This window comes from Oncorhynchus nerka, linkage group LG13 (genome assembly GCF_034236695.1).
Source record: "Oncorhynchus nerka isolate Pitt River linkage group LG13, Oner_Uvic_2.0, whole genome shotgun sequence".
NCBI classification, from domain to species: domain Eukaryota; kingdom Metazoa; phylum Chordata; class Actinopteri; order Salmoniformes; family Salmonidae; genus Oncorhynchus; species Oncorhynchus nerka.
In genome coordinates, this window is record NC_088408.1 from 35,235,182 (window position 1) to 35,247,606 (window position 12,425).

Consider the following 12,425-nt stretch of genomic DNA (forward strand, 5'->3'; position numbering starts at 1 on the left):
AGAGGACCCAGGGCGTTAAACTTCATTTCCCCGTTGTCGGAAGATGGGGCGGCTGGGAGTGCAGGTATTATGTCAAGTACATCTACTGCTCTCTAGCTGACACATCAGCTGAGCCCAGCCTCTCCTGTGTGCATTACTCTCTTTTAACCTGCTAATACTGTCAGCTGCGGCATAGCTGTTGTTGACGTACAATACGCAATAGAGTTTAGCTCTTTGTTTCTGAGAACATGGCCTGTGTTAGCGATATAAAGCACCCAGTTTTGTTGCAGAAAGTGGAGGAATAGGGATCAAACGGATGATGTGTTCCGCACAATAATTTATGCATAGCCTCTTGCTGGGGAGTTTGTGTGTGTGCTTTGCGTGCGTGTGGGAGGGAAGGAAAGCTGTCCCTCGTTCTTTCTCTAGAGGCCAGCACCCCAGTTCCCAACACACTGATGACACTTGCTCAAACCATATCCAACAAGCCACACATATAGTCAGTTGTGTGAATATATACAAGCAACAGAAGCCAGAGTGAGGAGAGGGCTGTTGCCAAGGGAGATCTATGTATTCTATGGCCATTAGTGCTAAAGCTTTTCAGTCTGCACAATTAAAGGCACAAAAGGATTATTTAGATTCTAAAGTGTGTATGTGCATATACTCTTTCATATACGCTTTGAATAGAATTATCTATCCACATGCGTTGAGCTAATGTCTAGCCTCATTGTTAAGCCACTATATTTTCCCTGCTGTTAAGGAAAATACAACGCTGTTCATGGCCAATATACAATTATACTGTAATAAAAACTAATGCTGGCCCATCCGTATTGTTACCATTATTTCTGTTAGCTAAGTGATATGTGGAATGCCAGTATGTGCCGGTGAGTCTGACCTGCATCCGGCTGTTCTCCAGTGCATTCTCCAGCTCTAGTTTGGCTGTAGCTGTCTCCTGCTGGTGGGTCTGCCGTAGCTGTTCTATGGCCGAGGCGTGGAGGTGGTTGAGCTCCGAGCGCAGAGAGGCTAGGAACCAGATAGAGAGAGACAGACCGGGTCCTTAGGGAGTTCCCCTCTATACACCACACAATAGGACAGGCCACCCTGGCTAATTAAAAACCCATTCATCATACAGTACATCCCCTACCTCTAACAAGCTACGCAATGGAATGTTCCAGCGTTGACCTTGATTCCTACAGGGAGGAGTGTGGGGCTGTTGTTCAGGTGCACTGCATGGTTTTGCTTCCAATGGTTTTTCTGAGGGCTGCAAGTGTAGCATTTACCTAGCATGGTCCCCTATTACTACATACAGTATGATCCTTCCCTCTGAAGGTCCTTACTCAGGGCTCTAGCCTCGTCTTACTCAGCATGGCCCTCGTTATTAGGGCACTAACCCCTTGTGTGTCTCCCTCCCTGCCAGGGCCCTTAACCTAGTGTGAGACCCTGTGACCATTCCACATCAGGCCCTAACCCAGCCTGGCTCTTACTCAGCACGGCTCTTACCCAGCATGGCTTTGCCCTCGTCCTCCAGCTCGAAGCGTAGTGTCTGCAGCTCCTGCTCCGACTGCTGTTTGAGAGTCTCGATGCTGTGTCTGTGGGCCTCTCTCACAGACTGGAGCTCCATGTGGTGCTGCTGCCGGAGACGCTGCTCCAGCTCCTACACACAGAGGTCAAAGGTCGTGAGTCAGACACAGGTTTTAGGACAAACAAATGACATAGCAATTATTTTCTAGAACCTTTTGGCACGTATAACCGGTTTTCACCTGGTTTATGATGCTGGTTAACCAGAAAAAAATGACCATTATGTTCATCTCTAGAAGGAATGGTCTGAAACGTATACGAAGAGTTCAGATGGTCCAGACAAAGAGGCACTGATCAGTTTGGGAGAATCTGGCAACAGCATCAGTTTAACTCAACTGGTACGTTGCTGTGGGACTAAGTGTAGTTCAGTAACATAAGGACTGGGAGTTACTCAGGCAGTGGCATGGCACGAGGGAGGGCTAAAGGGGACACTTTCACATGGAGCCAAAATACATATATTTGACAATACTGCTGATCATGTTGGAATTATTTTACAATCAATGAGCACTTAAGCATATCATCAGTAGCTTGATGCGGCTATTGGAAGGCTGCCCTATGTTTCCCAGCAACAGCGAGCAGAGGCAAACAGCACACATTACACCACTCCAAACTCAAATGAGAAGATAGAGACGTTAACGTGGCGAGGATACAGTCAAAACCTCATGAAAACACCTCTCATATAACACCAAAACCTCACGAGAACACCTCTCATATAACACCAAAACCTCACGAGAACACCTCTCATATAACACCAAAACCTCACGAAAACACCTCTCATATAACACTAAAACCTCACGAGAACACCTCTCATATAACACCAAAACCTCACGAGAACACCTCTCATATAACACCAAAACCTCACGAGAACACCTCTCATATAAACACCAAAACCTCACGAGAACAACTCTCATATAACACTAAAACCTCACGAGAACACCTCTCATATAACACTAAAATCTCACTAGAACACCGCTCATATAACACCAAAACCTCACGAGATCACCTCTCATATAACACCAAAACCTCACGAGAACACCTCTCATATAACACCAAAACCTCACGAGAACACCACTCATATAACACCAAAACCTCACGAGAAAACCTCTCATATAACACCAAAACCTCACGAGAACACCTCTCATATAACACCAAAACCTCACGAGAAACCTCTCATATAACACCAAAACCTCACGAGAACACCTCTCATATAACACCAAAACCTCACGAGAACACCTCTCATATAACACTAAAACCTCACGAAAACACCTCTCATATAACACTAAAACCTCACGAGAACACCTCACATATAACACCAAAACCTCACGAGAACACCTCTCATATAACACTAAAATCTCACTAGAACACCGCTCATATAACACCAAAACCTCACGAGAACACCTCTCATATAACACCAAAACCTCACGAGAACACCTCTCATATAACACCAAAACCTCACGAGAACACCACTCATATAACACCAAAACCTCACGAGAAAACCTCTCATATAACACCAAAACCTCACGAGAACACCTCTCATATAACACCAAAACCTCACGAGAAACCTCTCATATAACACCAAAACCTCACGAGAACACCTCTCATATAACACCAAAACCTCACGAGAACACCTCTCATATAACACTAAAACCTCACGAGAACACCTCTCATATAACACTAAAACCTCACGAGAACACCTCACATATAACACCAAAACCTCACGAGAACACCTCTCATATAACACCAAAATCTAACGAGAACACCTCTCATATAACACTAAAACCTCACGAGAACACCTCTCATATAACACTAAAATCTTATGAGAACACCTCTCATATAACACCAAAACCTCACAAGAACACCTCTCATATAACACCAAAACCTCACGAGAACACCTCTCATATAACACCAAAACCTCACGAGAACACCTCTCATATAACACCAAAACCTCACGAGAACACCTCTCATATAACACCAAAACCTCACGAGTTCACCTCTCATATAACACCAAACAAAACCTCACGAGAACAACTCTCATATAACACCAAAACCTCACGAGAACACCTCTCATATAACACCAAAACCTCACGAGAACACCTCTCATATAACACCAAAACCTCACGAGAACACCTCTCATATAACACCAAAACCTCACGAGAACACCTCTCATATAACACCAAAACCTCACGAGATCACCTCTCATATAACACCAAAACCTCACGAGAACAACTCTCATATAACACCAAAACCTCACTAGAACACCTCTCATATAACACCAAAACCTCACGAGAACACCTCTCATATAACACCAAAACCTCACGAGTACACCTCTCATATAACACCAAAACCTCACGAGAACAACTCTCATATAACACTAAAACCTCACGAGAACACCTCTCATATAACACCAAAACCTCACGAGAACACCTCTTATATAACACCAAAATCTCACGAGAACACCTCTCATATAACACCAAAACCTCACGAGAAAACCTCTCATATAACACCAAAACCTCACGAGAACACCTCTCATATAACACCAAAACCTCACGAGAAACCTCTCATATAACACCAAAACCTCACGAGAACACCTCTCATATAACACCAAAACCTCACGAGAACATCTCTCATATAACACCAAAACCTCACGAGAACACCTCTCATATAACATTAAAACCTCACGAGAACACCTCTCATATAACACCAAAACCTCACGAGAACACCTGTCATATAACACCAAAACCTCACGAGAACACCTCTCATATAACACCAAAACCTCACGAGAACACCTCTCATATAACACCAAAACCTCACGAGAACACCTCTCATATAAACACCAAAACCTCACGAGAACACCTCTCATATAACACTAAAACCTCACGAGAACACCTCTCATATAACACTAAAATCTCACTAGAACACCTCTCATATAACACCAAAACCTCACGAGAACACCGCTCATATAACACCAAAACCTCACGAGAACACCTCTCATATAACACCAAAACCTCACGAGAACACCGCTCATATAACACCAAAATCTCACGAGAACACCTCTCATATAACACCAAAACCTCACGAGAACACCTCTCATATAACACCAAAACCTCACGAGAACACCTCTCATATAACACCAAAACCTCACGAGAACACCTCTCATATAACACCAAAACCTCACGAGAACACCTCTCATATAACACCAAAACCTCACGAGAACACCTCTCATATAACACCAAAATCTCACGAGAACACCTCTCATATAACACCAAAACCTCACGAGTACACCTCTCATATAACACCAAAACCTCACGAGAACACCTCTCATATAACACCAAAACCTCACGAAAACACCTCTCATATAAACACCAAAACCTCACGAGAACAACTCTAATATAACACCAAAACCTCACGAGAACACCTCTCATATAACACCAAAACCTCACGAGAACACCTGTCATATAAACACCAAAACCTCACGAGAACACCTCTCATATAACACCAAAACCTCACGAGAACACCTCTCATATAACACCAAAACCTCACGAGAACACCTCTCATATAACACCAAAACCTCACGAGAACACCTCTCATATAACACTAAAACCTCACGAGAACACCTCTCATATAACACCAAAATCTCACGAGAACACCTCTCATATAACACCAAAACCTCACGAGTACACCTCTCATATAACACCAAAACCTCACGAGAACACCTCTCATATAACACCAAAACCTCACGAAAACACCTCTCATATAAACACCAAAACCTCACGAGAACAACTCTAATATAACACCAAAACCTCACGAGAACACCTCTCATATAACACCAAAACCTCACGAGAACACCTGTCATATAAACACCAAAACCTCACGAGAACACCTCTCATATAACACCAAAACCTCACGAGAACACCTCTCATATAACACCAAAACCTCACGAGAACACCTCTCATATAACACCAAAACCTCACGAGAACACCTCTCATATAACACTAAAACCTCACGAGAACACCTCTCATATAACACTAAAATCTCACGAGAACACCTCTCATATAACACCAAAACCTCACGAGAACACCTCTCATATAACACCAAAACCTCACGAGAACACCTCTCATATAACACCAAAACCTCACGAGAACACCTCTCATATAACACCAAAATCTCACGAGAACACCTCTCATATAACACCAAAACCTCACGAGAACACCTCTCATATAACACCAAAACCTCACGAGAACACCTCTCATATAACACCAAAACCTCACGAGAACACCTCTCATATAACACCAAAACCTCACGAGAACACCTCTCATATAACACTAAAACCTCACGAGAACACCTCTCATATAACACTAAAATCTCACGAGAACACCTCTCATATAACACCAAAACCTCACGAGAACACCTCTCATATAACACCAAAACCTCACGAGAACACCTCTCATATAACACCAAAACCTCACGAGAACACCTCTCATATAACACCAAACCCTCAAGAGAACACCTCTCATATAACACCAAAACCTCACGAGAACACCTCTCATATAACACCAAAACCTCACGAGAACACCTCTCATATAACACCAAAACCTCACGAGAACACCTCTCATATAACACCAAAATCTCACGAGAACACCTCTTATATAACACCAAAACCTCACGAGAACACCTCTCATATAACACCAAAATCTCACAAGAACACCTCTCATATAACACCAAAACCTCACGAGAACACCTCTCATATAAACACCAAAACCTCACGAGAACACCTTTCATATATCACCAAAACCTCACGAGAACACCTCTCATATAACACTAAAATCTTACGAGAACACCTCTCATATAACACCAAAACCTCACGAGAACACCTCTCATATAACACCAAAACCTCACGAGAACACCTCTCATATAACACCAAAACCTCACGAGAGCACACCTCTCATATAACACTAAAACCTCACGAGAACACCTCTCATATAACACTAAAATCTCACGAGAACACCTCTCATATAACACCAAAACCTCACGAGAACACCTCTCATATAACACCAAAACCTCACGAGAACACCTCTCATATAACACCAAAACCTCACGAGAACACCTCTCATATAACACCAAAACCTCACGAGAACACCTCTCATATAACACCAAAACCTCACGAGAACACTTCTCATATAACAATAAAATCTCTTGAGAGTAGAGAAAGAGAGAGTGAAAGAGAGAAAGGAGAGAGTAGTGAGAGCAAGAGAGAGCGACAGAGACTGAGACAGAAAGAGTGAGACAGAGAAAAAGAGAGCGACAGAGAGAGGGAGAGAGTGATAGCGGCTAAATCTAACTACAAACACAGACTTGTCCAACTGGCAAGGAAATAGCTGAATGGGAATGTGATGGACATTTTAAACATATGCTTTTCTTGTAACTCATTTCTGTGTTCTATTCATGTGCTGTTCTAATAACTAATTTCTGAGTTCATGCAAGTGACTGATTGTACGAATCCTCACTTATCCGTATCTGCAATTTGGCAGTACGCCCAGACCTTGTTTTGAGAACGAATGATTTCTCTGTTTCAAGGTCTCAGCTTAGAGAGGAGAAGCCTCGTGAGGTGTTGGTCTGTCACATGTTATGAACCAGTATTGGTCGGTCACATGAATGAAACAAAACGGTAATGATGAATGAATTATGCTAAATCATGCAAATATAACTTGTCTATGTATAGCTGTATATAAAACAACTGCCGGGACTGCCCCAGCAGACATTCTGACAGACCTTCACTGCTGTGCTTAGAGTTTGTTGGAACCTCTCCAGCGCGCTGACAATAAACAATGATTCATTTAGGATTGACTTCGAGTGTCCCTGTGTAAGAATTTCCATGACAGGAACATCCAATAGACACGACACCAGATTGATAGGGATCAAACAAGACTAAGATGGAAATAGAAAGAGAACAGTGCATTTCAATCAACATATGACTTGTATAAGACCAAATCAAATAAGCCTTAAAAAGTAGTCTTGGGCGATATGCCATTTGTACCATATACCGACAGTATGATTTTCAATACCGTATAAAAAAATAAGAAAAACGGTATAACAACAATAGCTCCTCGCAGGAGCTGCAGGGTTGCATGCTACGCCACAGCGTATAACTATAAATTAAGTATAACTGCAAGAAACGTAAGATGTGTCAAATGACTTATTTCCAGCTCAGGGCTCCAGTTATGCATCTGGTTTGCTAACTTGCTAGCTAAGTGGCTAGATGGCGGCAGGGTAGCCTAGTGGTTAGAGCGTTGGACTAGTAACCAGAAGGTTGCAAGTTCAAACCCCCAAGCTGTCGTTCTGCCCCTGAACATGCATTTAACCCACTGTTCCTAGGCCGTCATTGAAAATAAGAATTTGTTCTTAACTGACTTGCCTAGTTGAATAAAATAAAATAAAAAATGTCAAGTTACTGCAGAGACATTCAATGCCCTCCTGGATGAAGATCCCGGTTTGCTTTTTGAAACGTGGAAATAGTGCCCCTTGTGTGTACTTCCAGTAATACGGTATACCCCGGAATGGTACCGAGGTACGATGCTATGAAAATCTGGATACGACCCAAACCTATTAAAGAGTAAACAGTAATAAATCAGTGGTGACATGATATTGCAATGATTCTGCTTGTTGAATGCCATACAACAGTTAGTGGTTGAGCCCCAGCAGTGTGAAGCGTGTGTGTGTGTGTGTGTGTAGTGCCTTGCAAAAGTATTCGGACCCCTTGGATTTCTTCACATTTTATAGTGTTACAAAGTGGGATGAACATTTATTTAATTGTATTTTTTTGTTGCTAACAATCTACACAAAATACTTTGACGTCAAAGTGGAAGAAAAATGTGAAGACTTTTTAAGATGAAACAAATAAGGTAATAACTCAAATACAGTTGTTGCATAAGTATTCAGCTCCCTGAGTCAATACATGTTAGAAACACCTTTTGGCCTTGTTTGCAGCTGTGAGTCTTCTTGGGTAAATCTATAAGAGCTTTGCACGCCTTGATTGTGCAATATTTGGCCATTATTCTTCTCTAAATTATTCAAGCTCTGTCAAGATGTTGGGGATCATGTCAATTTTCAAGTCTTGACATAGATTTTTAAGCAGATTTAAGTGAACACTGTATCGTGGCCACTCAGGACCATTCACTGTCCTCTTGGTAAGCAACTCCAGTGTAGATTTGGCAATAGTGTTATAGGTTATTGTCCTGCTGAAAGGTGAATTCCTCTCCCAGTCTGAAGCAGGTTTCCCTCTAGGATTTTGCCTGTACTTAGCTCCATCCCATTTCTTTTTATCCTGAGAAACTCCCCAGTATTTGCCGTCAAGCATACCCATACAGTACCATAATGCAGCCACCACAATTGCTTGAAAATAAGGAGGTAGTTACTCAGTGATGTGTTGGATTTGCCCCGAACATAAGGCTTTGATTTAGGCCAAAAAGTGTATTCCTTTGCTGTGTTTTTTTGTTTGTTGCTGCAGTATTACTTCAGTGTCTTGGAATATTCTGTGTAATTTGTATTCTTCATTTCACTCTTGTTATTTAGGACATTATTGTGGACTCACTACAATGTTGTTGATCCATCCTCAGTTTTCTCCCATCACAGCCATTTAATAACTCAGTAGCTGTTTTAAAATCACCAATAGCCTCATGGTGACATCCTTCAGCAGCTTCATTCCTGTCCTGTGTTCAGAAGGTCGACTGAATCTTTGATGTGTCTGGGTGGTTTAATACATAATCCAGAGGATAATTCTTCAAGAGATATTCAATGTCTGATTTGTTATTTTGACCCATCATTGCCCTTCTTTATGAGGCTTTAGAAAAAGCTCCCTGGTCTTTGTAGTTGAATCTGTCCTTGAAATTCAATACTTGACAGAGGGGCCTTAAAGATGTTGTATGTATGGAGGTCAAAGGAAGGGTTTAGTCGTTCAAAAATCATGTCAACCCCTTTTATTTCACACAGAGTGAGTCCATGTAATTTATTATGTGATTTGTTAAGCCACATTTTGGTCCTGAACTATGGTTAGGCTTGCCTAAACAAAGGGACTGAATACTTGTACAATGACTATTTTAGTTATACATTTTTTATTTACCCCAAAAATGTTATGTTCTTGCAATTTGACATGACAGAGTATTCTGTGTAGATTGATGACAAAACAATGGCAACTAAATTAATTTTAACCTCACTTTGTAACACAATAAAATGTTAAGAAATCTACGGGGTCTGTGACAAATGTTTTGTTGTTTTGAAACTGTACTCCAGCACTTTGGATTTGAAACGATACAATAACTATGGAATTAAAATGCTGACTGTCAGCTTTAATTTGAGGATATTTTCATCCATGAATCGGATGAATCGTTTAGAAATTACAGCACAATTTTAACGTAGTCCCTCCATTTTAGGGGACCAAAAGTATGGGGACAAATTCACTTGTGTATTAACGTAGTCAAAAGTTTGGTCCCAGATTCCTAGCACACAATGATTACGTGAAGCTTGTGACTCAAAACTTGTTGGATACATTTGCTGTTTGTTTTGGTTGTGTTTCAGATTATTTTGTGCCCAATAGATGTCATTTTGGAGTCACTTTTATTGTACATAAGAATAGAACATGTTTCTAAACAATTTTACATTAATGTTCAGACCCTTTACTCAGTACTTTGCTGAAGCACCTTTGGTAGCAATTACAGTGTCGAGTCTTCTTGGGTATGACGCGACAAGCTTTGCACACCTGTATTTGGGGAGTTTCTCCCATTCTTCTCTGAAGATCCTCTCAAGCTCTGTCAGGTTGGATGGGGAGCATTGCTACACAGCTATTGTCAGGTCTCTCCAGAGATGTTCGATCGGTTTCAACTCCGCGCTCTGGCTGGGCCACTCAACGACATTCAGAGACTTGTCCCGTGCCTTTTACTGAGGGGTGGCTTCCGTTTGGCCACTCCACCATAAAGGCCTGATTGGTGGAGTGCTGCAGAAATGCTTGTCCCTCAGGAAGTTTCTCCCATCTCCACAGAGGAACTCTGGAGCTCTGTCAGGTTCTTGGTCACCTCCCTGACCAAGGTTCTTGTCCCCCGATTGCTCAGTTTGGCCAGGCGGCCAGCTCTAGGAAGAGTGTTGGTGATTCCAAACTTCTTCCATTTAAGAATTTGAGGCCACTGTGTTCTTGGGGACCTTCAATGCTGCAGAAATTTGTTGGTACCCTTCCCCAGATCTGTGCCTCGACACAATCCTGTCTCGGAGCTCTACGGACAATACCTTTGACCTCATGGCTTGGTTTTTGCTCTGACACGCACTGTCAACTGTGGGACCTTATATAGACAGGTGTGTGTCTTTCCAAATCATGTCCAATCAATTGAATTTACCACAGGTGTCCTCCAATCAAGTTGTAGAAACATCTCAAGGATGATCAGTGGAAACAGGATGCACCTGAGCTCAATTTCGAGTCTCATAATACTTATGTAAATAAGGTATTTCTGCTTTTTTAATTGTATTTCTAAAAACCTGTTATCACTTTGCCATTATGGGGTATTGTGTGTAGATTGATGAAATAAATTAAAATCTCATTTGAGAATAAGGCTGTAATGTAACAAAACGTGACAGAAGTCAAGGGGTCTGAATACTTTGCAAAGGCACTGTAGATGTGAATTGTTAGCCGGTGGTCCGTGCATTGTGTTTGTGCATTAGCCAACTCCTCTGTGTGTTTGTTGATGTATAGCTTGGTAATGATAGAGGAGCTGGCTACAGTACATGGCATGAGACTAGTCTAGTTAATTATCTGTATCTTTTCTCTCAGGTCTAAAACCCTGCGTCTGTGTGTTCGCAAGCCCTGGGAAGTTTGTCAATCTTAACTCCGTTGCAGTCAGTCAATAATGATGAATTCGCTGTTAGAAACACGTGTAGCGGGAGAGAGCCTATTTCATTGTGTGCCTATTCATTCAGCTGATACTGTGTAAGCCTGGGCACGAATGAAAAATAAGATAAGATTGAACGGCGCATAATCTATAGCTTGAAAGAACCTCGAGACACTGTATTTTACTGTATTTTACGAACTAGGTGATTTGTTTGAAATCGCGACACCGTGAAAAAGGAGCTCCTAGTTTGGATGTTAAAGTATGTGTGGAGAAGATTTGTAAGCATTTTAATTAGCCGTGTATAACAGTGCCTGTCATGTAAATAGATCGTATCAGTGGATATTTGTTCCCACTGTAGGCAAGGTGAAACTGGATTTGTCCTCAATGCCTCAAGCAAGACAATTCAGTTTGCTTTGCTAACACTCTAAATGCCTTTGTCCTCATAAAATGTGTCTAGAACAAACTAAACCCGTAATACATTTACCCCTACATTTTAGAACAACTTTGAGTCAATCTAACCCCTATTCAAGAGCGAACAGCTATTGAGATAAATGTGTTCCTTAGGGTGTGGTATTTTTTTATTTATTAGCAGACATGAAAGACTTTTCGGCCCATTCAATCACCGATGACTCACGGGTCTTTTGCTTCTAATCCAATCTGTGGCTGGAGAGGTGAGACAGAATGCTTGGGGACATTGAGTCAGCTTTGCACAACGCCTGCATGAGCCCTTAGCATAAACTCCATCCAAGGGTTTTTGAATGTCAAAAGAAGCCTCAGAGTAAGGTTGAATGCATTTCAAAATGTCCTTGACTGTATAACGGAATGTTAAGTGCAGAAAAACGCATTTCTTCCCTTTTCTTTGGAAGGAAAGGTTCAGTGTCAGGTGAAAAGTCTATATTTTCATGTATTGGGCATGTCTGGATTGGTAAATGAGTTCTGATTCATGCCTTTCAGTCATGAACCCAGGCAACTAAATGTATGACCCGAGCTGATCGATACAGC

General features: G+C 41.7%; 1 protein-coding gene across 3 annotated transcripts in view; it reads right to left on the reverse strand.

Moving 5' to 3' along the window:
* Window positions 1–12,425, reverse strand: part of LOC115139442 (protein FAM184A-like) — a 154,565-nt gene that overhangs the window by 31,800 nt on the left and 110,340 nt on the right. For all 3 annotated transcript variants that reach the window (XM_029676816.2, XM_065026360.1, XM_065026361.1), the window contains exons 12-13: window positions 1,477–1,630; window positions 872–999 (exon numbers count right to left, since the gene is read on the reverse strand). In XM_029676816.2, coding sequence (XP_029532676.1) covers window positions 872–999; window positions 1,477–1,630 — 282 coding nt within the window. The remainder of the gene's footprint in view (window positions 1–871; window positions 1,000–1,476; window positions 1,631–12,425) is intronic.